General features: G+C 45.5%; 1 protein-coding gene across 2 annotated transcripts in view; it reads left to right on the top strand.

Annotated features, from left to right (window-relative positions):
* The first annotated feature begins 203 nt into the window (after positions 1 to 203).
* The window catches only part of B4GALNT3 (beta-1,4-N-acetyl-galactosaminyltransferase 3), a 132,844-nt gene continuing 108,145 nt past the window's right edge, over positions 204 to 24,902 (top strand). For both annotated transcript variants that reach the window (XM_038576381.1, XM_038576380.1), the window contains exon 1: positions 204 to 397. In XM_038576381.1, coding sequence (XP_038432309.1) covers positions 229 to 397 — 169 coding nt within the window. In that variant the 5' untranslated portion in view covers positions 204 to 228. The remainder of the gene's footprint in view (positions 398 to 24,902) is intronic.

The following is a 24,902-nucleotide window of genomic DNA, read 5'->3' as shown; positions in this document are numbered from 1 at the left end:
CCGCGGGCAGTGGGAGCCGGCGAGCCGGCGGGGAAGGGGGCGGCGGGCGCGAGGCGGCGCGCAGAGGCGCGGAGGGCAGAGAGCTGAGGGGCCCCGCGAGCGCGGAGCATGAGCCGGCGGCCGGCCGGAGAGCGCCCGGGGAGCGCGGTCGCGGCGCAGCCCTGAGACGCGCGGGGTGCGGGGCCCGCGGGGGCCGGGGCCGGGGCCGGGTGCGGAGCGGCCCGCGCCATGGGGAGCCCCCGGGCCGCGCTGCTCCTCCTGCTCCTGCGCCCGGTCAAGCTGCTGCGGAGACGCTTCCGGCTGCTGCTGGCGCTGGCGCTCGTGTCCGTGGGGCTCTGGACCCTCTATCTGGAACTGGCGGCGTCGGCTCAGGTCGGCGGGAACCCCCTGAACCGGAGTAAGTAGCGCCGGGGGGGCGAGGGGGGCGCGGAGGTGGGCGGAGGCAGGGCCGTGGCTCCCGGCGCGGGGAGAGCAGACTCCAGTCCCCAGACCCGACTTGCAGCTCCTCTTGGTGTCCTGGTGCCCGCCCGGGCAGCGGAGGGCGGCGCGGGGGCTGGTCGCCGAGTTCCAGACCCGGCCTGGCCGCGGGGCTGTGGGGCGCGGGGGCATCCCCGGGGGGCGGGGGCACCTCCCGCGCGCCAGGCTTGCAGCCCCCAGCGAGGCAGCGCGGTGGAGGTGTGGGCTGGGGCTTCGAGTCGGGGCGCCCTCGGCCGTGTGTCCCCCCAGGCGGCCGCTCCAGGGAGCGCGGCCCAAACTTTGCCCGCAGCCTCCTCGGGGCTCGCTGCGTTTCCTCTCCCGCTGCACGTTCTGGGGTTCTTCACTTTAGCCAGACGGCGGAGAGCCCCCGTCCTCCCCCTGCCCCTGCCGCTCCTCTTCCTCACTGGGAGAGCCTCACTCTCTCCTAGTCCTGGCCACCCCTCCAGCGAGTCCTCTGAAGCTCTCTTTGGAACATACTGAACTCACCAGACCCACCCTGGTCGTGGAGACAGTGGACCAGGCAGTGGTTAGATTCCTACTCCTCTTTTTAACTTAGCTAAAGCCACTTAATTTTTCTGTGCCTCAGTTTCCTCCTAGGAAAATGGGAGCGAAAGGTCTCGTTTTACTTCAATAGCCATGGCTGTCCGACGTCATTTTCAGTTTACTCTAGATGGACCTAACAAAGTAAAACTCTGGAAGTGTCAGGAACTGGAAAAGGTCAGTGTAATAGCAGGAAAAAGTGGAGAAACTCCAGATGAGGAGGTTCCCTGCCCAAGCCTGAGGAGTGGAGCTTCATAGTTCAAGCACATTGTTTCCCATGCCTTCACTTTCTCCTTTGAGGAAATTCTGAAGGTATATGCAGTGATGAAGTGGCTGGTGAGAAAATGCTTCGACATGTCCTTGTGTCAACTGCTCTGCCCAGAGTTGGGTGTGGTGCTTTGCCTCCTCCTGTGGCCAAAGAGAGGGAATTACTAGGGTCAGTAATTGAGCTGGTTCAAGGTAGAGACATATATTTATGGCAGAACCTCTCTGTTGGAGTAATTCTGGCTCTGAGCAGGGAGACTGGGGTTCCAATTCCTGGTTCTGCCATGAACGAGTCGGGGGATCCAAGGGGAAATGATGGCTTCTCAGGTAGAAGGAGAAAGTTGGACTAAATTGATCTCCAAGGTCCCTTTGAGTCTGGATGCTTAAATGGTGTGATCATCCCTGCTTGAGCATTTCCAGGGTCAGAGAGCTCACCACATCATGAGGAGGGCTCTGCTTAGCCTCAGCTCCACAGCTCTAAATAGGAGAGCTCTTCCTTCTGATGACCGAAATTTGCCTTCCTCTAGTTAGTTCTTCCTTCCCCTGAGCCTTGCTCTTCCCTCTGAAAGACAGTGAATCTACTCTTCCATACTGTAGCCACTCAGTCCCAAGTGGGTGAGCCCAGGTGGAATGTGTACAGGTACAGGTGGGAGGCCCCAGGAAGGGATCGCTCTTCTCTCCTCCTTGGGACATCCCTTCTCAGCGTGGCCACCATTTTGTTAGTGTGGTAGCCAGTGGGATCCTCAGCACAGATTAAAAACAGAGGAAAGCAGTTGCTTTGTGATCCTGATGTTAGTAACGTCTCTTCTTCCCATCCCCAACACACTTTTCCTTTACTTCAAGTGTGCTTTCTCCTTGGAGGCCAGAACCAGGTTGCCATCATCATAATTTCATACTCTGGCTCCTAACCTCTGACTCCTGTTGGCTGGCTCAGCCTTAGCTATCAGTTCGTGGGGCTGTTTGGTTTCCCTTCTTAGATGAATCATAACTCTCTGACTGGGTTTCCTTATTCTTTGCTTCCATTTCCAAATGGACTCTTCTCCAAAAAGGTGTTCCCAGCTTCCAATTCCAGCAATGTTTTTTTTTTTTTTTTGTAGGTTTGAGAGTGTTTTTTTTTTTTTTTAATTTTTATTTATTTATGATAGTCACACAGAGAGAGAGAGAGAGAGAGGCAGAGACACAGGCAGAGGGAGAAGCAGGCTCCATGCACCGGGAGCCCGATGTGGGATTCGATCCCGGGTCTCCAGGATCGCGCCCTAGGCCGAAGGCAGGCGCCAAACCGCTGCGCCACCTAGGGATCCCGGTTCGAGAGTGTTTTAATGGGGAGTGCTCCGGGGCGAGGTTCCATGACTCGGAGAGGTGGCCCAAGTCAGGGAAGTCGCCAATGTTTTTGTTTTAATGAGAGCCCAAGCCTGGGCACTGATGGGTCATTTGTGTCCTGTCTCAGCCTCCTAGAACCCTGAAACCCATTTGCTCTGCAGGGGGACTTTTCATTCTGGGCTGTCCCATTGTCTTCTACTCTTGCCTGGATTTCCTTTTGGAATGTGATTTAGACAGTGGCTGTGGTTTCTGGCTCCTTGTCTCCCATCCTCCTTTGTTTTTAAGAAGCCCAGATATCTTTCATCAAAGTCCTCTCGTGTCCTATAGGTTTTACTCCCAGCTCTGAGCTATTCCTCTGGAGGGAGAGCAAGGGAGGAGGAATTAAAGAGTAGAGGTAAGGAAAGGCTTGCTAGCATTCCCTTCTTTACTCCCTGGCACACCAACAGCAACCAGGCAATAGAACTTCCCTCCCAGGACTGCACCCATGGCCTTGACCACAGCAACCAGAGTCCCAGCTTGGCTCTGCTTCCCAACAAGCCACCCTACCTCCTCTCTCTAGCAATTCCTGCCAACTCACTCTACCATCAGACTTCCTGTCATCTGTAAGGCTGGCCTCCTTTACCAAGAACCTTTCATTTGCCTGTCCTTGTGTGACCGATACATTGATCTGATGCTGGAAGAAGTGTATGGAGAAAAGGCAGTCACAAACTCCAGGGTGGTAAAGTAATGACAGGGGAGCATGCTTCCTGCTTCATCTTCATGGAATAACCCAGTAGTTTAAGATATGGATGACGTGCAATTTGGGTTCCATATGTAGAAAGAGATACAACCACAATTGGAGTAACTTCAGAGAAAAACAACCCAAATCTTTAACAGATAGAAAATGGGTCCCTTGGACAAAAGAATTAGAACTGTTCAGTCATTCATTTAAACAAATATTTATTTAGCACATACTTTGAGCAAGGCGTTGTGCCAGGTCATTTAGATAGAATGATGACTACATTATGGTTTCTGCCCTCTCAATGGCTTTCTCTCTAGGAGGGGAGTTTAGGTGCATATATGAAAATAATCACAATATGAAACAATTATTGCATTTTACAGATGTGGAGCCTAGATGTTGCTGTGACACTTCTGGAAATGGGATACAGCTCTTTCAACTAATATTTCATGCAAGTGTTGACATTTCAGGAGATCTTGAGGAGTTGGGAGACTTTAATGGATATGGAAAGAGGAGGCTATTCAATGCAGAAAGCAGTATAAATAAAGACCAGGGAAAAGTTAGTGTTTGGGAATGTTGAGCATCTGGGTTTGATGAAACAGAGAGTAGGAGGGAGAATATAGGATGGTGTTATATTATGAAAGACTTTGAAAGCAACCTTGAAGACTGGCATTTCTTTGGTAGATAAGAGAAAGCAGTTTTAGAATAGGGTAGGTAACATTGTAGAATGGAACTGACAAGGGTAAAGCAGTTTTACGGTACTTTAGCAAGGATGATGCCTGAACAGGGTATTGAAAGTCCTTTGCTGTGGCTGGCATTAGCCCATTGACTGCTGAATCATGAAGCTCTCCTGGGGATAGGTCAAGGTGGTAGTGGGGCATTCAGAGGGCTTGGGGCAGGCACTATATACTAACACGGTCATAAATATTTCAGTATTTTAATAACTGGTACAGCTGTACTGGAGCGTACTGGCTGAAAAGCAGCCCTGGGAACAGACTATTATTGGAAATTTAAAGACTCTCCATCCTGGCAGGTTTTAACAAGTTATACCCATTTGTTCAGATTGGATTAGCTAAATCCTGCCTAGGGCAGAGGTCTGGACTAAAATGGTTTCTAGGTTCTTTGCTCTATAATTGACCTACTGCTGGGACCAACTTGGTGCTGGCCAAGAGACTGCATTTGGGCACAGAGCCAGGGCAGAATGATAGCATGCTAGCCTCTTTCTAGATCTCACGGGGCTGGTTCTGGTATGTCCCTGTTGAAGTGTCACGTTTACCCACTGAACCCTAAAGTGTTTCCAGGCTCAGTAATTAATCAGCTTTTGCTCCCTTAAATCTAAAACACACCTCTCTGGTTGGCCCTTGTGACTTCTGATTGACTTTGAATGGGCCTAGGGAGGCACACCCACAGATGTCAGGCAGGCAGGCAGCTCAGCTTCTGAGGTCACCACAGCCATTCTGATTTGAAAAGGATACAACCCCTCCAGGGCAGAGGTAACTCAGGGCAGAATGGTAATCTGAGCCGCAGGCAGGCAAAGAGGTAGAACAAATGAGACAGATGTGTGGGCAGAGCTGGGATGGTGTGGCTTAGAGTTGACACTCAGAGCAGAGGTGAGTAGTGAGGGGAAGCCAAGCCTGACTTCTGTGCTCCTTGTGGCCCAGGACCTCATCTCCCAATGCCCTGGCTGGACTGCCCTTCAAACCTGTGGGACCTCTGACTCCTGTTCCTTTGTCCTACTTATGTCTCTTTATGCTGCCATCCTGGCCACCTGGCTGCTGTGTGTATCTTCAAATCAGTATTCAATTCTGGGCACACACTAGGTGCTTGAATAAATACCTCCTGGTTATGGATGGTAAGCTCTGAATTTCCAAGCACCTGATATTTTCCACTGGCAAATACTTTGTTTTTCAGTGATGGATCCAAGAATAGAACCTAGGAATTCTTGTTCCTTGTACCATAATACATATAAATAACAATAACCTTTCAACACATATGCAAAGTAAGAATTAAGCTATCAATGCTTTTTTTATATAAGCATGTTTTCTTTGGACTCAACACCGTGTGTACCAGGAATGCTGTGTGGGACAGATAGGAGGAGACCTTACCCAGACTTGGCATCTCCTTTCCCTGGTCTCTTCCCTTCTTCTGACATGGCCAGGAGAACTGCAGTAGCACACCTCACCATCTCTCCTGCCCATGCCAACCACGGACCCTCATTCCAAACTGAGGCTCCATTCGCCTGCTCAGGGTTGCTGAGGCTCCTTACCACTCCTCGTCCCGGGAGTTGTTCAGATGCCCTGCCTGATTATAACTGCTTGCAGCACCAGGTCTTCTGAAGTAACCACCTCTGTGCTGGTTTTAGGAGCTGCTGGTACTTGCACTGCAGTGATTTTCCAGACCACAGAGCCTGGTCTTGCCCTCCAGTGCTAAGCTTTATGGAGCAGAGCGGAGCAGCCGCCATAGCACAGTTTGCTTTGGAAGGGGGCCTAGAGGCTGTTCTTGGAGCCTAGTTCTGTACCAAGTTCCACCAGTCTCAAAAATCTGCCCTTTGATTTTCCACAAAGACTTTTCGTTATATCCAAGGATGGTGAAGTCTAAACCAGGCCAATGATATAGTTTGAGCTTTCAGACCCCTTTAGCCTGTGATCCACAATTAATAGATTTATATGTTACCTGATATAAAAAAAAATACTACTGGAAGAGGGAAGAACAGTTTGGATGGTGTATATAAAGGGCGTTGGGCGGAATATGTTATATATTCTGAGCAAAGCATGATGGATAGCTCTTTAAATTTTGCAGACTTTTGGGTTCTAACAAGTGCTGCTTTCAATGTTAGAAGTATCCATGAGACAAGCAAAAATGAATATTATTTTTATCCTTGTGATATTTTTGTATGTAATTTATTTTTTAGCTAAATTTAAAAAAATCGTTTTAAACTACTAACCAACATTTTTAGAAAATAAGGATACAGATTGTCCTTATGGTCCCTGGCTGTGTGTGTGCGTGTGTGTGTGTGTGTGTGTGTGTGTGTTTTGTTTTTCATAACTTTTCATTGAAGTATCTTATATGTTCAGAAAAGTGCACATACACCTTGAATCTCCCTGTGCAATGAGCACCCTGATGAAGAAGCAGAACATGACCAACACCCCAGCAGCCCCACTTAAGAATTCCCTTTCAGAGACGCCTGGGTGGCTCAGTGGTTGAGCATCTGCCTTTAGCTCAGGGCGTGATCCTGGAGTCCCGGGATCGAGTCCCACATCGGGCTCCTGCAGGGAGTCTGCTTCACCCTCTGCCTATGTCTCTGCCTCTCTGTGTCTCTCATGAATGAATAAATAAATAAATCTTAAAAATAAAAAAAGAGAATTCCCTTTCAGTGGCTACCACAAGGACAGATTCACTTAGCCTATTTTTATGTTTTTTTTTTTAATTTTTATTTATTTATGACAGTCACAGAGAGAGAGAGAGAGAGAGAAATTATGAAATTCTCCATAAGAACTGCTACCAGTGGGGCACGTGGGTGGCTCATTGGTTGAGCGTCTGCTTTTGGCTCAGATGGTGATCCCAGGGGCCTGGGATCAAGTTCTGGGTTGGCTCCCCACAGGGAGCCTGCTTCTCCCTCTGCCTATGTTTCTGCCTCTCTCTCTATGTCTTTCATGAATAAATAAATAAAACCTTTGAAAAAAAAAAAAAAACTGCTATCAGGGTGGAGTTGAAAAACATTGCTTATCCTGTGTGTGAGAACCCTCCAAAAAGGTTTCTCTGGTCTTGATATTAGAAATAGTGGGCAGCCCCGGTGGTCCAGTGGTTTGGCGCTGCCTCCGGCCCAGGGTGTGATCCTGGAGACCCAGGATCGAGTCCCACAACGGGCTCCCTGCATGGAGCCTGCTTCTCCCTCTGCCTGTGTCTGCCTGTGTGTGTGTGTCTCTCTCTATGTCTCCTTCTGCCTCTCTGTCTCTCTCTCTCTCTCTATGTCTGTCATTAAAAAAAAAAAAACAAAAAAAAACAAAAAAAAACACTTTAGAAATAGTTGTGCTTCTTTTGAGCAGTCAATTTGTTTAAAATTTTATTGGCTATGTAAATGGTGCAACTACCTGGTTTTTCCCTTTGTATTGGTTACTAGAAAGGTTTAGAATTCAATTATTGGTTCATCTGGAAAAAAGTATAAAAGATTTTATGATCCATCTTTTGGTATGAATTTTATACCTCTATATCTTTATTTTTTCTTTCGCCCAACAATGACTTCTAGTTTATGTCATCTTACATTCCATGGTCCTTATATACCACTTTAACTTTTTCTGAAGCTAATTAAAGCATGCAAAAAATCAACAGAAGTGCTATGGTATGTAAAAAAAAGCATGAAGAAGGGCAGCCCTGGTGGCACAGCGGTTTAGTGCCGCCTGCAGCCCAGGGTGTGGTCCTGGAGACCCGGGATCGAGTCCCATGTCGGGCTTCCTGCGTGGAGCCTGCTTCTCCCTCTGCCTGTGTCTCTGCCTCTCTCTCGCTCTCTCTGAATGAATAAATAAATAAATCTTAAAAAAAAAAAAGCATGAAGAAGAAATGAAAAATCACTATAATTCTACTATTTTGACCTAGAGATTGTTGAAAAGAAAAAGAAATAAAGTGGGGATCCCTGGGTGGCGCAGTGGTTTAGCGCCTGCCTTTGGCCCAGGGCGCGATCCTGGAGACCCGGGATCGAATCCCATGTCGGGCTCCTGGTGCATGGAGCCTGCTTGTGTCTCTGCCTCTCTCTCTCTCTCTCTCTCTCTCTCTCTCTCTGTGTGACTATCATAAATAAATAAAAATATTAAAAAAAAAAGAAAAAGAAATAAAGTATAATAAGCTGTGATAACCAGATGCTGGATTCTGGAATACCTTAAACAAGAATTCTAGATAAATAAGCTAGAAAATAATCTTCCCAGTCTTTTTTTATTTTTTATTTTTTGGTCTTTAGTTTACTTATGTGTTGAAAAGTTGAATGGCATTCAAAAATAAATTCTCACCTCTTTATGAGTATTGTTAAAAGCTTAGAATTTACTGAGATGTTGGGGCCTGAGTCAGCATCATTGAGAACAGTGACATAAATACAAGGAAAATTCAATAAAACTTGGGGGACCCCATCACCCCTGATAAAGCAGCTAGGAGACTGGTCAGAGAGGCTGGGGAACTTTTGTCATATGGGCTTCTACCCTACCAGACCAATGGTGAGACCATAAACATGAAGACCTGTGGCCATTGCCCAGCCTGTGGCTTATGGGTGCATAAAGTCACAAACATCAGAGATCCAGCCCCTTTACTAACAGATGAGGAAAACAGGTCCGGGGAAGAGATGTTATCTTTCTCCTCTACCAATTTCATTTAAACTGTTTTCTAGGGATCCCTGGGTGGCGCAGCGGTTTAGCGCCTGCCTTTGGCCCATGGCGCGATCCTGGAGACCCGGGATCGAATCCCATGTCGGGCTCCCGGTGCATGGAGCCTGCTTCTCCCTCTGCCTATGTCTCTGCCTCTCTCTCTCTCTCTCTCTCTCTCTGTGTGACTATCATAAATTAAAAAAAAAAAAAAACAAAACTGTTTTCTTGTGGTGCCTAGCAGAGGCTATGCATGCATCCTATTCCATACCAGATAGAATTGTGCTTTCCAGTATCAAGACCTGGGAAAACGGCCCAAGGATGGGAAAAAAGAGAAAGAAAGGTGGGGGTGGGAATAGAGAAATAACATTCCAAGCAGACCAAGGATTTTATATATAAATGCCCAGAGATTGAGTGGTGTGTATTTTTCAATTTTTATTTATTTTATAAATCTGGAGTGTCTGCTGAAGTGATTCACTTTAAAACTTAAAATGCTTATGGAGCATTTACCTTCTTGTGGGGGACTGAGTGGGGGTAAAAAGCATTGATAGTTCCTGGAAAAAATGATGAACTCCGAAGACAAGGCAGGGCTTTAATCCAAGCTCTATTACTCACTAGTTGCAGGACTTTGCATAAGGTACTTAGTCCTTTTCAAGACTCAGATGCTTCATCTGGGTAAGGGGATGGGGGCGCACTTTGGGTTATAATGCCCTCCCTGTAGAGCTTTTCTTATGACTCAGTAAGATTTAGTGAGCCTAGCACATATTAGGTGCCCAATTATTTAATATAAGCCTTGCACATATTTTTTTTTTTTTTTTTTTTTTTTTTTATTTATTTATGACAGTCACACAGAGAGAGAGAGAGAGGCAGAGACACAGGCAGAAGGAGAGGGAGAAGCAGGCTCCGTGCACCAGGAGCCCGACGCGGGATTCGATCCCGGGTCTCCAGGATCGTGCCCTGGGCCAAAGGCAGGCGCCAAACCGCTGCGCCACCCAGGGATCCCAAGCCTTGCACATATTAAGAGCTCAATGAATATGAGTTCCCATCTCTTCCCCCTGAGAGTTTGCAGTCTAGTAGGAATTAGAAAATGGCTGGACAGGCAGGAGTCGATAGATAGATTCCTCAACCAGCTCTTTGCCATCACCTCAATCCATGATACAGTACTGCCTGGTCCTCAGCAGTTCTCAGGCCATCCATGTCCAGCACCTGCCATCAAATACATGTTCTTTAACCACCCTTTTTTTTTCTTCTGTCATATTCAGCACTGACTCCCATCTTTCCATCCCCATCCCAGGCAAAGATTTGCATTAGGGGGTAGGAGAGGTGGGTCTGAAGTCAAGGATTTTGCTGAGAACGAGGGATCTGTTGGGGAGGTGTCAGGGCACAAGAGCTCTGCAGTTGGGAAATGGGAGCCTGTCAATGTGCTGCACGTCCCCGAGCACACTCTGAGGATTTCTGGGACTGGAAGCCAGGAACACTGGGCAGTTATCTTCGTTTCAATCTTAGCTTTGTAACTGACTTATTGAGGGTCCTAGGGCAGGTGCCTTTTCTTTTGAGGGCTTCAGTTTCATAATCTTTGGAAGGAGATGCCTCTTTCAGGACTAGGCTTGGAACCTCTCCCATGTCACTGAGGTGTCAAGGGGACAGTCAGTATTTGCCACGCTGGCACTGATCTTTCATGACTCAGTTGCCTGACCTGAGAGGTGGCAGCTATCCCAGTGCTTCTGGCTACTCGGTCTCCAAGGTCATTTCTGACAGCATGGTCTCCACCATACAAGCAGTTGCCTCGAAGATTAAAGGCCTCTCTGCTGAGATCTTCTTACAAATCCTCTGATCCACTCCTTTCCACCCTGCCTGCCAGCCCAGGGTTCAAATAGATGCATGCAGGCATGTGCACATACACACCCTCCTCTCACCAAACAGTTGGTCTCCTGACTGCTTACCACCACCTCTGAGTCAAGGATTGGCAGGAGGAGTAAGGACATTGAGGATTTCCTCACGAACCAGGGACTGAGTGTTAATGGAGCATCTCAGTTCTTGGTTGTCTTTTTTGTTACAGCTCAGTTGAGAGAGCCTGAAAAAAGGGAGAGGACGATGAGGAGCAAATCTCAGGCAAACAGCTTCTGGGAGAAGTATACAGGCACAGTGGAGGGGAGAAATTGAGAAAGAGACATGACCCACCCCATTTTCTCAGGGATTCAATAACTATAATTTGCAAAGCTCTAAGTTTTATTTGGTTCTATTTGGTTCCTTTAAAAATACTATTTAGATACTATATTGTTCTTCTGTTTATAATAACCTAAAACATTTATTTTTTCTTTTTTTTTTTAATTTTTATTTATTTATGATAGTCACACAGAAAGAGAGAGAGGCAGAGACATAGGCAGAGGGAGAAGCAGGCTCCATGCACCGGGAGTCCGACGTGGGATTCGATCCCGGGTCTCCAGGATCGCGCCCTGGGCCAAAGGCAGGCGCCAAACCGCTGCGCCATCCAGGGATCCCTAAAACATTTATTTTTTCTAATCTATTATCTAGAGTTGTTGGTTTCCCTAAACTAAGAGGCTGCCGAAGTGTTAGTATTTGCTTGCTGCTCTGACATTCAGTATTTTTTTTTTTTTTTTAAGTAAACTACACTTGGGTGCCTGGGTGGCTCAGTGGGTTAAGTGTCTGCCTTTGGCTCAGGTCGTGATCCTGAGATCGAGTTCTGCATTGGGCTCCCTGCTCAGCAGGGAGTCGGCTTCTCCCTCTACCCCTCCCACCAGCTTGTGCACACTCTCTCTCTTTCTCACAATCTCGCTCTCAAATTAAAAACAAAAAATCGTTAAACTCTACATCTAACATGTGGCTCGAACTTAAAACCCCAAGATCAAGAGTCAGATGCTCTACTGACTGAGCCAACCAGGCACCCTCAGTTCTTTATATTTTGACCCCTGGGGATTTCCCTTGCTTTATAGACTGTTTAATTATGTAAATAAAAATAAGTTTATAAATAAAAAGTCATATTTTGTCCAGCATATCTTAGCATTTCACTGTATTTCTCAAAAGGAAGTCCTTTGGCTTGAATTTTTTTTTTTTTTTTTTTTTGGCTTGAATTTTTAAGACTATTTCCAACCCCGATAGCCTATAATTATTGGGAATTGTGTGTGTGTAAGCAAAGGTGAAGGTTCCCATTTGAGGGTTATAGTAGAAGCTACGTAAACTTCCAGGGAATGCAAACCCTATAGCACAGAGGCACACGTGGTATGAAGATGAGGTTGGGACAATGGTTGTGACATGCTTGTAGGGTCTCAAATGCTAGGCTACTGAGGTTGGATTTGGTGGGGGAGTAACATACATTTTTTAAAGCAGGGATTTGATGTGATGAAGGCAGTGTTTTCTTATTTTCATTCACTGATTTTACCTTGATTCTTCAGGCATTTGTCGGATACCTTTTATGTCCTAGGAACTGTGGCTATAGGTAGATGAAAACTATTGGAAGATTACAGGATGGCCTGGAGATAGAGAGGCTACTCAGGTACTTCTCTCCGTGACCTAATGTAGGCAGTGAGTGTCTAGCTGAGAAGGGTGACAGACAATTGCTGAGACCTGTTGAAGAAAGAAGTGTCAGAATTTGGTGGTAGAGTTGATGTCGGTGACAGAATGTCGGATTGTGAGTTTCACACATGGTTCTCTGGCTACACTGCTATGATCGTTTTAATTAAGGGCAGCCCTGGCCAGCCAGCATCTCCAAAGATGTTCTTATGAGAAAAAAAGTGCTTTCATTTCTCCTTACACTTTCTTCTCTAGGATTTAGATATTATGCTGGTCCTGTAGGACAATATAGAGGGACAGGAGACAGTCACTCATCTATTCAGCAAATATTTATTGCACCCTTGTTATGTCCAGGCACTGTGCTAGGTATTAGAATATTAAAGTGAACCAGAAATTCAAAGCTGTCATGGTGCTTACATTTCATGAAAAAATAAATAAATAAACACATAAACAAATATAAGAATTTGAGATGATTAATAGTTCTTGGAAGAAACTGTGAAACACAGCAATATCACAAAATTTCCAAGCGGAGGGGTGAGAGAGAAGACTAGCTTGGAGAGTGAAGGGGCTGTCTAAGAGTGATTTACCTAAAATAGATAACTAGGGGTAGAGGACATGATTAAGCACAAAATGAGTGAGTACCTCAGGAATTCAGAGAATGGGAACTGGGTAAAAGAGGGGAAAAAATGTAAAACTGAGTCATTGCTCATATTCAGGAGAGCATCTCCTTGCTACCACCTCCTGTTGTCCTGAAAACTATGTCCTCCTTCACCTCTCTGGCTGGAATAGGGTCAGCCTTAGACTCAGTTTTCTACTGGGAGTACCTGAGAAAGAGGGGTAGCCAAATGCTCTGTTTGGGTCTGAGGAGAAGTAAGAGGGATTTTTTTTTTGTTTTTTGTTTTTTTTCCTCATTCCAAACTTGGATCCCAAAACCAGCCTGGGAGGAGAGGGTATCTTAACCACCACACAGTTGAAATCCGCCTCTGTACCCCTTCCATCATGGCTTTATGGCTTTTTTTTTTTTTTAACCTCTATGAGCACTTATCAAAGTCTGCCTTCCATCAAAGTTATTTATGTCTGTGTTTGCCTTCCCCCATGGGATAGTGAATTTCTAGAGTGCTAGACCTGGGCACTTTCCCCCACTTTGTCTTCCTAGGGCAGACACTTTTAACCTTTTGTGGCTCACATACACTTGTAGAATCTAATGAAACTGTGGAAATTTGTGCAGAAATCTGTCCCCTCATATGTTTTGCATGCTCTGCTGAGCCCCTGACACCTATCCATGGATCCTTAGTCAAGAACTCTGCCTGAGTGCTTTGCCTACTCTCTGGTACACAGTAAGTTCCCAGAGTTTGATTTGGGGACATTCTCCCAATTAAATCCCTTTACTTTAGTTGCAGGAGACAGATGTTATGTGGGAGAAAGAGAGCCAGGAAGCGGTCCCACTGGTAGGAGATGGAGAAGAGCCTTATGAACTGGAAGTAACCATCCAGAGAGCAATAGCTTCATTGTCGCTTCTCATCCCTGCAGAGTCAGCCCTTTTGGACTGGTCTCCTCCCACTCTCTTAAATGCTGCTGTCCAGTCTCATGATATTGCTCATGCTTGCTTTTCAAAGCTCTGCCCATTCTTTCAATCCCATCTCTTCCTTGAAGCCTTCCAGTTATTTCTGTGCCAGCCGACCTTACTCTTTGTGGATTTTCTGTTGCACTGAAGTTGTCTGAAACTCAAAGTCGATCTTTTCTTTTCTTTTCTTTTTCTTTTCTTTTCTTTCTTTTCTTTCTTTCTTTTCTTTTTCTTTTCTTCTTTTCTTTTTTTCTTCTTTTATTTTCTTTCTTTTCTTTATTGGGAGAGAGAGAGAGGGAGAGGCAGGCAGGGAGGGGAAGAGGGAGAGAGAGAGAATCTTGAGCAGGCTTCATGCCCAGGGGCTCAATCACACAACCCTGAGATCATGACCTGAGCTGAAATCAAGAGTTGGATGCTTAACCGACTGAGCCACCCAGGCACCCCTCTTTTGTTATTTTAGATATTTTCTTTTATTTCTACTATATCTGGGGTGGTCTTATGTACTCCAAGTAGGGTTGTTAAAGAGCCAGAGATGGCCCCAGGGGATCTGATGATGGCGGTTCGCTTCACCCTCCCCATGAGCATGGATGAAGTGCTTGGAAGAGGCAGGTCGTGAACTTGGAGTTGAGTGGGCACAGCATGTTTCCTCCATATGGACATAGCCATCCTTTCTACCTTAACTCTTGAGGTGGCTGTTATGCCTTCTGTGCCATCTGCCAGTGTCTTTACCCCGCTTTTTCTTCCTTTGTCATAGCATAGGGGTCAGAAGCAAATCTCTGAAATTAGACTACCTGGGTTTGAATCCTAGCTCCAATTCTCAGTAAGCTGTGCTCTAGTGAGCAGAGGACTGAGCTTCACTATGTCCTAGCTACTTATCTGTAAAATGGAGATATTAATAGTTCTACTTCGTTGGGTTTTTGTTGTGGCAACTAAATGAAATAAGACATCTAAGGTACTTAGAACAGTCTGAATACATGTTTATGTATGCTTGTTTTTATTATCATCTTGTTTTTTTAAATTATTGTTTTTTAATTCATGTAATCAGCCTCTAAGGCCCCTTTGTTTCTCTCTCTCTCTCTCTTTTTTAAAGATTTTATTTATTTATTCATGAGAGACACAGAGAGAGAGGCAGAGACACAGGCAGAGGGAGAAGCAGGCACCATGCAGGAAGCCTGATGCAGGACTTGATCCCCGTACCCCGGGATCATGCCCCAAGCCAAAGGCAGGCACTCAATGGCTGAGCCACCAGGCATCCCTTGTTTCTCTTTGATTGTTTTTTGGGAGCTGTCCTTCACATATTGCAGAGAATCCTAGAACAGAATGGATCTCAGAGATTTTAAAAATCTGAGATGGAAAATACCTGCATTTCTTATTCCAGGCCAATGGCAGACCTCTTCAGTAGAACATCTAATTCTTCCCCTGAGCCTAGATGCAGTCTCAAAATCTTTCTCAACGCAGTGGTGAGTTGCCTCTTAGAGTATAATCTGCCCAAACTCCTCATCTCACTGATGCAGAATTTAAGGCCTAGAGAGTTTTAAGCAAGAATGTAGCACTAAGCCCAGAATTCCTGATGCCTGAGTAGTGCGCTTTACAGCACACCATGCCCCTCACCATTCTGCCATTACTTGTTCCCTTTTTGTTTGCTGGGAATGCTTTCTTTTGCTGTCTTTCATGAGGTCCTTTTTCCTACCCATACAAGCAATCTGGTGGTGTACAAAGTAAGCATATAACCCATTCTCAAGTCTGTTAATCTATCTTTACTTGCCAGCCAATGAACTGAAGTTATTGTTACCTAGCTGGGGGGGATTGTGTACCCAGTTCAGCTGCTGTTGAGGGTGACTTGTGGATTTTCTGAAATTTCTCTTGTGACACCCTGCATTGATATTGATAGCTGTGGGTAATCAGGCTCTTGTTGTTGACTTCTCATATTGCAAAGGGCAGGCCAAGATGTGACATTTTCTCATTCAGCAGGTCCCTTTGTTTCTCATACCCTCTCTGCCTTAGACCAGCCCTTTCTAGTAAAGTAGAGAGCTTCATAAAAAAAAAAGAAAAAAAAAAAAAAAAAAAAGCAAGGGCAGCCCCGGTGGCGCAGCGGTTTAGCGCCGCCCACGGCCCAGGGCGTGATCCTGGAGACCCGGATCTGGATCGAGAGCCCAGGTCGGGCTCTGCCTCTCTCTCTCTCTGTATCTCTCATGAGTAAAAAAAAAAAAAAAAAAAAAGCAAATGGAGTTATGATATCCTATTTCACCTCCTTGAGTTGAGAAGGGATAGGGAATAGGCTTAGATGAAGTTGATTTTTCTTTTTTTAAATATTTTATTTATTTATTCACGAGAGACACAGAGAGAGAGAGGCAGAGACACAGGCAGAGGGAGAAGCAGGCTCCATGCAGGGAGCCCAATGTGGGACTTGATCCTGGGAGTCTAGGATCACACCCTGAGCCACAGGCAGGTGCCCAACTGCTGAGCCACCCAGTTATCCCAATGAAGTTGATTTTAAATCAATAGTCTTGAAACATATGAATCAGGAGAGCCTTTGGTAGAAAAGTACTTATTGTTTTAAAAAAATATTGTCATCTTTATTCTCATCTCTGGAGAAAGAAACAAGCTGATGAGGGCTGATGTTTTCATAATCCTAATCCCAGTTAGCAAATAGAAGTCCACTGCCAGCAATTCTGTGTGGGGGTAAAAAATGAAATGGATGACAAATTGAAGACCAGTTGCAGAGAGGAAGTGATAAGTGGGTTCGGAAGACATTTGGAAGCCTATAGAGAGGAGGTGAAAAAACTAATATTCAAGTTTGATTTAACATGTTGAATAACAATTCAACCTTGTTCTGATGCATGAAAGAAAAATATTTGCATAAGGAACCTTCTACAATAGTGAAGCTTTAATTATGTTTCTCAGGAAATACCACCTGTCTGTCGTGGGAAAACATTTATCTAAGAAGTGATATTAAATTGGAAGTTGGTATTTACCACTTGAGCAAAAGAAATGAGCATAAAGTGCTTAAGGGACTTATTGATACAAAAATTAGGGAATTTTAATTTCTGAGGAATAGCAATATATTGTAATATTTTTAGGGAAACAGTTATGAAATTTTTTAGTGCCCCTTACAAATCTGAAGTCGTTTTCTGTTAGCTTAGCAAGATAAACATATATCATACATAACTTGGTTTGCTCAAATGATTATGCTTGGTATATTTAGAAATTGGAAAGCCAGAGAGGCGAGTTGATGGGGGTGGGGGAGAAACCTCAAAGTTGTTTCTTCTAAAACCAAGAAAAGGCGGCCCCGGTGGCGCAGCAGTTTAGTGGCTCCTGCAGCCCAGGCCGTGATCCTGGGGACCCTGGATCGAGTCCCACGTCAGGCTGTCTGCATGATGCCTGCTTCTCCCTCTGCCTGTGTCTCTGCCTCTCTCTCTCTCTCTAAGAATGAATAAATAAAATCTTTTAATAAAAAAAAATAAAACCAAGAAAAAAGTCCTCAAGAAAGGGTTGCTTTTCTTTCTTTCTTTCCTTCTTTTTTTTTTTTTTAAGATTTTATTTATTTATTCATGAGAGACAGAGAGAGAGAGAGAGGCAGAGACACAGGCAGAGGGAGAAGCAGGCTCCACGCAGGGAGCCCGATGTGGGACTCGATCCCTTGTCTCCAGGATCACACCCTGGGCTGAAAGCGGCGCTAAACCGTTGAGTCACTGGGGCTGCCCGAAAGGGTTGCTTTTCTATATTTTTCTGTCCCTTTCTATCTCTAAGAGGGTTTGGAAAGTTCCAGGGTAGTGAACGCTTTCCCCAGCTGGCAGGGTTTTCGTGATCCAGTCATGTGAGGGAAGGAGTAGAAGGCAAGGCAGAACAATAGTACCTTGTTTTCATGAGGAACTTTGCTTCTGGGAAACTTGGAGCAACTTAGGCTACATCCACATTTTAGGATCAGAGATTGCTATTTCTCCCTGAAGGAAGATTGCACCTTTCCACCCGTCTGAGAAGGGGTCCCCTGCTACAGTCTCGGGATGCATATGGAGCAATGTGGGTGGGAAATGACACTCATCCAGCGTGATGAGCCCTGGAAAATTCACGTGGAAGACAGAAGGTACAGCCTGCCTCTACTTACATAGAGGAAAAACTAAGGCAAAAGGTGGTAAGAGGTATACACAAACCTATTCAGCCTGCTGATGAAGGAAGTTCACTCAAGTGTACTGGCTCTCAGCTCTAGGTCAGAGCTGTGGGGTGGCTCTAAAGCTCAGCAGGCCTCAGTATGCAGTCTAGAATCCCTCTTGAGTAACTTAACACTCACTGTGGGTATTTTATTTCCTGGCTGTGGCCCTGCCCAGGAGTCCTTCCCCTAGACCAGCGAGCTGATGTTTGTTGGACTATCAAAACTGGGGTAGAGAGAGCGTGTGCTGGAATCTGCTCATCTGGCTGCCTGGAACTAGCCAATGAGGGAGACAAAATGAGCAATGAGGGAAATGTGAGGAGGGGGGTCATTCTTCTAGGGGGTCAGAAATACAGAAAAAGGTGAGCAACAGTGTCAGGTACAGATGAAAGGTCCAGAAGGATGAGACCTGAGAGGAAACCTGTGTATTTGGCCAAGGAGCAAGGAGAGTCACTGATGAATTGCATGATCAATTGAGATCTGTCATACCAGAAGGCGGAAATTAGAAGCCAAGTTATAGAATCATGGAGTGTTTGGGCTAGAGGAGAACTTGGAAGTCTTTTTCTTGTAGGCACATGGTTAGGGCTAAGAACCCTGAGCTGGGAGTCAGGGCACCTGGGTTCCAATCTTGGTTCTGATGTGCCTCAATTTTCTTATTCGTAAATGAGAAGGCTGGGCTACTTGGTCCTTGAGGTCCCCTCTGGCTCCAACATTATTTTTAAGAGAGTAGTATTTGCACCAGCACTGAGGTTCTGAGCTGGAAGTGGCTAGAGAAAGATTGGAAAAAAGAGATTTCAGAGAGATACTTGTATTCAAATCCTGGCTCAGTCACTAGCTGCTGGACCTTGCCTTCTCATTCAACAGGACTAGGAGTTGGGTCCTGGGCCTAGCTCTTATCACAGAGACAGAAGCCCGTCTCCACCTTCCTCTAGCATTCTCTCCTCCCCCACTCATTTGGGAAGGACAGGTTCCATAGGCGGGGCAGTGAAGGAGAGGTGGAAGTACAAGGGGAGCAGGGGGAGCCTGGGATAATGATCGTTAGGGGGTAATGATTGTTAGGTCTCTGGGAAGCCTTTGGTTGGAGAGGCTTAGTGACTTTGAGGGGCATTTCCATGGGCCCTAGTGAGCAGGGTCATCTTTCCTATAGCCCTCCTACCTATTCTTTCTGTGTGCTTCTAAGCTGTGGTCCCCCTGCCTCTGCAGCTCAGCCCAGGAGTGGGAGAAACTTGTTTCCAGGGATTGGCCATGGGGTTGGCTGCTTATTTTGGGAGCTCCAACCACAGGCTTCTTGAGCAGACCATCAGAAGCTTAAGGACCTAGAGGTAGAGGTCAGTGAGTCATGGACTCGGGCTCTGCCTCAGGGAAGAAGCCCTCCCTAGAGGTGTCCCTATAGGAAGCAGACTTCCCCTCTAAAAGAAGGGGACTGATACATCTGGATTCTTCCTCACAGGGTTACTGACTTAGGTCAATTAATTTGATGAGCATCCTCATGGTGTTCAGTATAATGGGAATAATGATCCTGACCTCACAAGGTTGTGGTGGCTGATTGAAAACCTGGCACACCTTAAACTCTCAGGAGGTTTGCTTTCCCTTCCTTGGTGTGCTTTGCATTAAGAATAGGACAGGGTGTACCCCATAGGTGTAGACAGGGAGGAAAAGCAGAAGAAAAGCAAAAGTTAAGTCTCCCACGTACACAGACCCTCTTGCTTCCCCTGGTTGCCCAGTTCCAGCCTGAGGCTGACCAGAACAGGAAAGTGGGATTTTGCTCTGTGCTGCCTTCCTCCTAACCCCTTGTTGTCCTGGGGCAGACAGGCTCCCAGTCATTACCTCACCGCAGGGCCTTGTCTGCCAGAGTGAGTGGTGGAACTGCCTGGGTGGAGAGCTGGAGGCTAATTTTAGACCTGGAGATTCCCTGCCAGCAGCTGTGGCTGGGCCCAGGCAGCTGGCTGGGCCGCCTGTGGGGAGTTCTAAGTCTTCTTGCAGGGAGGCGTGGGCACAACCCTCCGGGTCTGCTCTCGGGCATATTCCTGCCTCTGCCTTAGCTGCGGGGAAAGCCGAAGATACAGGTTCCTTTGCGCAGAGGGTGGGGCCTTGAAGCTGCCTGTTTCTCTAAGGCTCTTGCATTAAGATAGTTCTTGCGTTAAGATACTGCTTTTCTTTTTTTTAAGATTTTATTTATTTATTCATGAGAGACACAGAGAGAGAAGCAGAGACACAGGCAGAGGGAGAAGCAGGCTCCATGCAGGGAGCCCGACATGAGACTCGATCCTGGGTCTCCAGGATCACGCCTTGGGCCAAAGGCGGCGCTAAACCGCTGAGCCACCCAGGCTGCCTGCGTCAAGATATTTCTTGCATTAAGATATTTCTATCCTTTATTCCTTTCCAGGAACTACTGATGTCACACCTCCATGGCTGATGGTTTCTGAAAAGGGGCAGCTGGGGGTAATGAGAAGAGCATATCCCCAAACTATCCTGAGTTTGTAGACTAAATCCAGCCTCCTGCTCAACACCAAGTGAAGAATTGCATTTAGGGCTTCTCAGCCTTTTTCTTATTGGCAAACATAGAAAGTGACAGGAAAAGATATTTTCCCACATGAGTGTAAAGACGTAAAGGTATTTGTAGTTGAATGCAGCTAACCCTGGAGTTCCACTCACCCCAAAATCCGAGGGGTTGATACTTGGCACATCCTTTACCCATTTGAAGCCCACTAGTAGGCCATGGCACACTGGGTGGGAAGTTGATACTCCTCAGCAGTGGGCCCTAGTCCTTATGAATGCTCAGTCCCAGCCCCAGGACACATCTCCTGGGTTAATTGTAAACTTATACTGAAAAGGAACCCAGAAAGCATGGAACCTATCCTCTTCTTACAGATGAGGAAACTGAAGTTCAGAGAGGTTACTTGCATTGTTCAGGGTTTTGTGGTAAATGATCTTTGCAGTCAAGTTTGAGTGCTAGCATCTTTAGACATTGCACACTATGATGCAACAGAGTTGATTTGCACAATGAGCTGGCCTGTGAGGATAATCTCTTGAAACTTGTATTTCCCATCTATAAAATAGAACTAATTTTACTTTCTGCTCCTTCTTGTGTAAACAGTTTGAATATGAATATAAAAGCACTATAGCACTGTAAAAACTGGCATTTATTGAGAACTAATAGTATTCCAGCTACTTTTCAAGTATTCCTTCTCATCTTCCTTCAACCCCCATCAAGACCACATGATTCCTATTTTACAGGGCAGTTTGCCTCCTTGCTCTCAGCATTCCTCTATTAACAAATCTCTTCTCCCTGTCTTCCCCAGGGTGTTGGCTTAACTTTGTCAGTGGCAGTCATTCTAGAGCTGAAATGCTAGAGATATGAAGCATCTGTCCTTGCCCCACCCCTAGTGCAAGCAATGCCACTGCTGGCGCATGCCAGATTCCCTGTTTATCTCTGGGGGCCATCACCCTCAGCTGAGGAAGGTGGAGGCTCTGAAAACTTTAATCTATCAGTGGTTTTCAGTCTGGCTATACATCTGCATCACCCAGGGAGCTTTGCGAACTATCCATACCAAGACTCACTTAAAGTCAATCAATTAGGTGTGAAAAGGGGGGAGGAACAAAGCATCAGCTTTCCAGGTCTGCACTTTCTCTCCAGATGAGATGAGCTTAGCTTAGAAATAAAGGATGATGAATAGATAAGAGAGTACAAAGCTAAGCAATGACTGAGAATGTCCTGGGCCCCAGGCTGATCCAGGATTAGGCCAGTGAAGACTGGAAATGGGACCAGTAACAGAGAAGGAAGGAGACAATGAAGTAGAAAGGAAAAAGGAAAAAACCGGGGGAGGGGTGGGTGGGGGGGGTGGTGCGTGGTGTTAGAGGATGCTAAACTGCCCCTATAATGACCCCATACCTTCCCAACGGTACCTGTTTCATGAGTTGTTTCACCCAATAAATATTTGATCATGTGGTATGTATGAACTGCAGGACATGCAAAGAAGTGTGAGCTCCACCTAGTTGGTATTCTAAGAGCTATGGTGTTCTTGCACAGATGGATGGTAAATATCAAAAATAATGCATTCCCTTGACAAGTACTCTCTCCAACATCCAGAAACCCTCTTACCTCGGGTAGAGCTTATTACACTTGTTTAGAGTCTGTAATGTAAGGGTAAGAAACATGTCTGTTTTGTGTCTTAGTCACTACTCTAATGCCCAGAACCTAGCATTATGTCCACTTCAAAGAAGACCCTCCACTGATTCTGTATTTGTTTATTGAATTTGATTATTTGAAATAACTAAAGCAAGGTGAGCTGTATGGGCATTGAGAGCGTAATTATGTGCTCAAGTGCCTGGTAGAAGTAAGAGAAATCTAGTTAGGGGAGGAAGCCTCTGTGGTAGAGGTGAGATTTGAATTAGGACTAAATGGTACAGAAGGCTTAGATAGAGAAAAAGGAGCTTAAAGACGGAACAAGCAAGGATGTGCCAGGATCATGATGAAGAACCCTGTTTGATAGAAGAAGCTATTATGTTCCATAGGGAGGGTGGTCATGAAGAGGAAAGAGGTCCTTACTGTCCAAGGGCAACTAACGTTGAGAGAAAGGGAGGAAGGAATCAGCTATAGGAAATGGGTACATGCTCAGTAGATAGATGAATGACTTGATCATTTAAATAAATTTTCTATCTCTATTTTGAGCCTATTCTATAACATGAGCAATCTATAAATTGAGACCCCTGTGTTGGGGTGGTGTTTACAGGTGTTCCATCTAGGAACAAAAGATGTGAAAAGCCATGACCCAGAAATAAGTGAATAACCTCAGGATTAACAGCCCCAGGGCCTCGGCTGGCAATGAAGAATGACAGAGCAGTGGTTCTCAACCCTGGCTGCATACCAGGTCATCCAGGAAGCTTAAAAATAATTGAGGCAAAAGGTTGGAGGTTATACAAGTATATACATTTGTCAACACTCACAGACTGTTCACTAAAATGGGCACATTTTATTGTATACAAATTACACTTAAGCACAGTTAATTTTAAAACAAAATACACTGGAGCAGAAACTTCCATGAGAACCAGTGCCAGCATAGGAAAACCTAAACTGTAATTGACAAATTGCTAGAGGCTCAGTGTGGATAAGTCTGAGAGTTAAAAACTTCAGCAGGGAGATCTAATGCACAACATAGTGATTATAGTCAACAATACTGTGTACAAACTTCAAAGTTACTAAGACTGGATCTTAATTTCACCACACACACACAAAATGATAATTATGTGACACAGTAGAGATGTTAGTGAACTCTGTGGTAGTAATCATATTGCAGTATATAAATGTAGCAAATCAACACTGTTATATGCTTTAAACTTACACAGTGTTGTAGGTCAATTATATCTCTACAGACAAAAAATTTTAGGGGGATTCATTCATAGGGGAGCCCTCCCACTTTTGTGTTTTACTTCTAGGAGCTCTGCCAGGTCCTCACAGTGGATCCTGGAGAAAAATCCCCTTGTGCTTCCAGGAAGGGGAAGAGAAAGGAACCACTATGAAATACTCCAGAGCAGTCTGTTCTTCTTAACATGGCCTGCTGTAAGGAGAAACTATTTTTACCAGGGCCTAAACTACCTGGGGGAAGGGAAATACCCAACTTCAGCCCACTCTAGTCATATTGTCCCACCTAAGGACAAGGAGTGGGAATAGAGAAGCACTAGTGAAGGTCACAGTCCAGATGGACAGGTTCACCAAAAGATTGAGACCTAATCATAGGACTAGACTATTTCCCCTTCCTCCACACCCTACTGTCATGTCCCTAAAGGCCTATTTTCTGCAACCCCTTTACCTAGTATATTGTGTCTACTTTTCAATAAAAAATTACAAGGCATACTAAAAGGCAAAACCACAGTTTGAAGGGACCAAACATCAGAACCAGCATCAGGTATGTGGAAGTGTTGGAAGTATCAGATCAGGACTTTAAAAAAATCTATGATTCATATGCTAAGGACTTCAATGGAAAAGGTAGACAACATGCAAATACAGATGGATAATCTAAGCAGAGAGATGGAAATTCTAAGAAAGAATGAAAAAAATTATAGAGATAAAAAATGCTGTAACAGAAATGAAGAGTGCCTTTTTTTTTTTTTTTTTTTTTTTTAAGGAGGGTGGTGGGGGAGAGGGAGAGAATCTTAAGCAGTCTCCAGCACGGAGCCCGACACGGCTTGATTTCACAACACTGAGATCATAACATGAGCTGATATAAAAAGTAGGATGCTTGGGATCCCTGGGTGGCGCAGCGGTTTGGCGCCTGCCTTTGGCCCAGGGCGCGATCCTGGAGACCCGGGATCGAATCCCATATCAGGCTCCCGGTGCATGGAGCCTGCTTCTCCCTCTGCCTGTGTCTCTGCCTCTCTCTCTCTCTGTGACTATCATAAGTAAATAAATAAAAAAAAAAAAAAAAAAAAAAAAAGAAAAAGTAGGATGCTTAACCAACTGAGCCACCCAGGCACCCCTGAAGAGTCTCATTAGTTGCTGGATATGTCCAAAGAATCTCTGGTCTTGACAATATGACAGTAGAAACTTATAAAACTGAAAAGCAAACAAACAAAGACTGAAAAAACAAAATAGAACAAACTATCAAAGAACTGTGGGACAGGGATCCCTGGGTGGCGCAGCGGTTTGGCGCCTGCCTTTGGCCCAGGGCGCGATCCTGGAGACCCGGGATCAAATCCCACGTCGGGCTCCCGGTGCATGGAGCCTGCTTCTCCCTCTGCCTGTGTCTCTGCCTCTCTCTCTCTCTCTGTGAGACTATCATAAATAAATAAAAATTAAAAAAAAAAAAAAGAACTGTGGGACAACTATAGAAGGTATAATAAAAGCATAATATTCACCAGAGAACAAGGAGAGAAAGGAATGAAAGAGATATTTGAAGGAATCGTGACTGATAATTTCCCCAAATTAATGTCAGACATCAAACTATAGATCCAGGAAGCTTAGAGGACACCAAACAGGCTAAATGCCTCCCTCCCCCA

Source organism: Canis lupus, chromosome 27 (assembly GCF_011100685.1).
Source record: "Canis lupus familiaris isolate Mischka breed German Shepherd chromosome 27, alternate assembly UU_Cfam_GSD_1.0, whole genome shotgun sequence".
NCBI lineage: Eukaryota > Metazoa > Chordata > Mammalia > Carnivora > Canidae > Canis > Canis lupus.
Note: the sequence above shows the minus strand (reverse complement) of the source record. Positions and strands in the feature narration are given on the sequence as shown.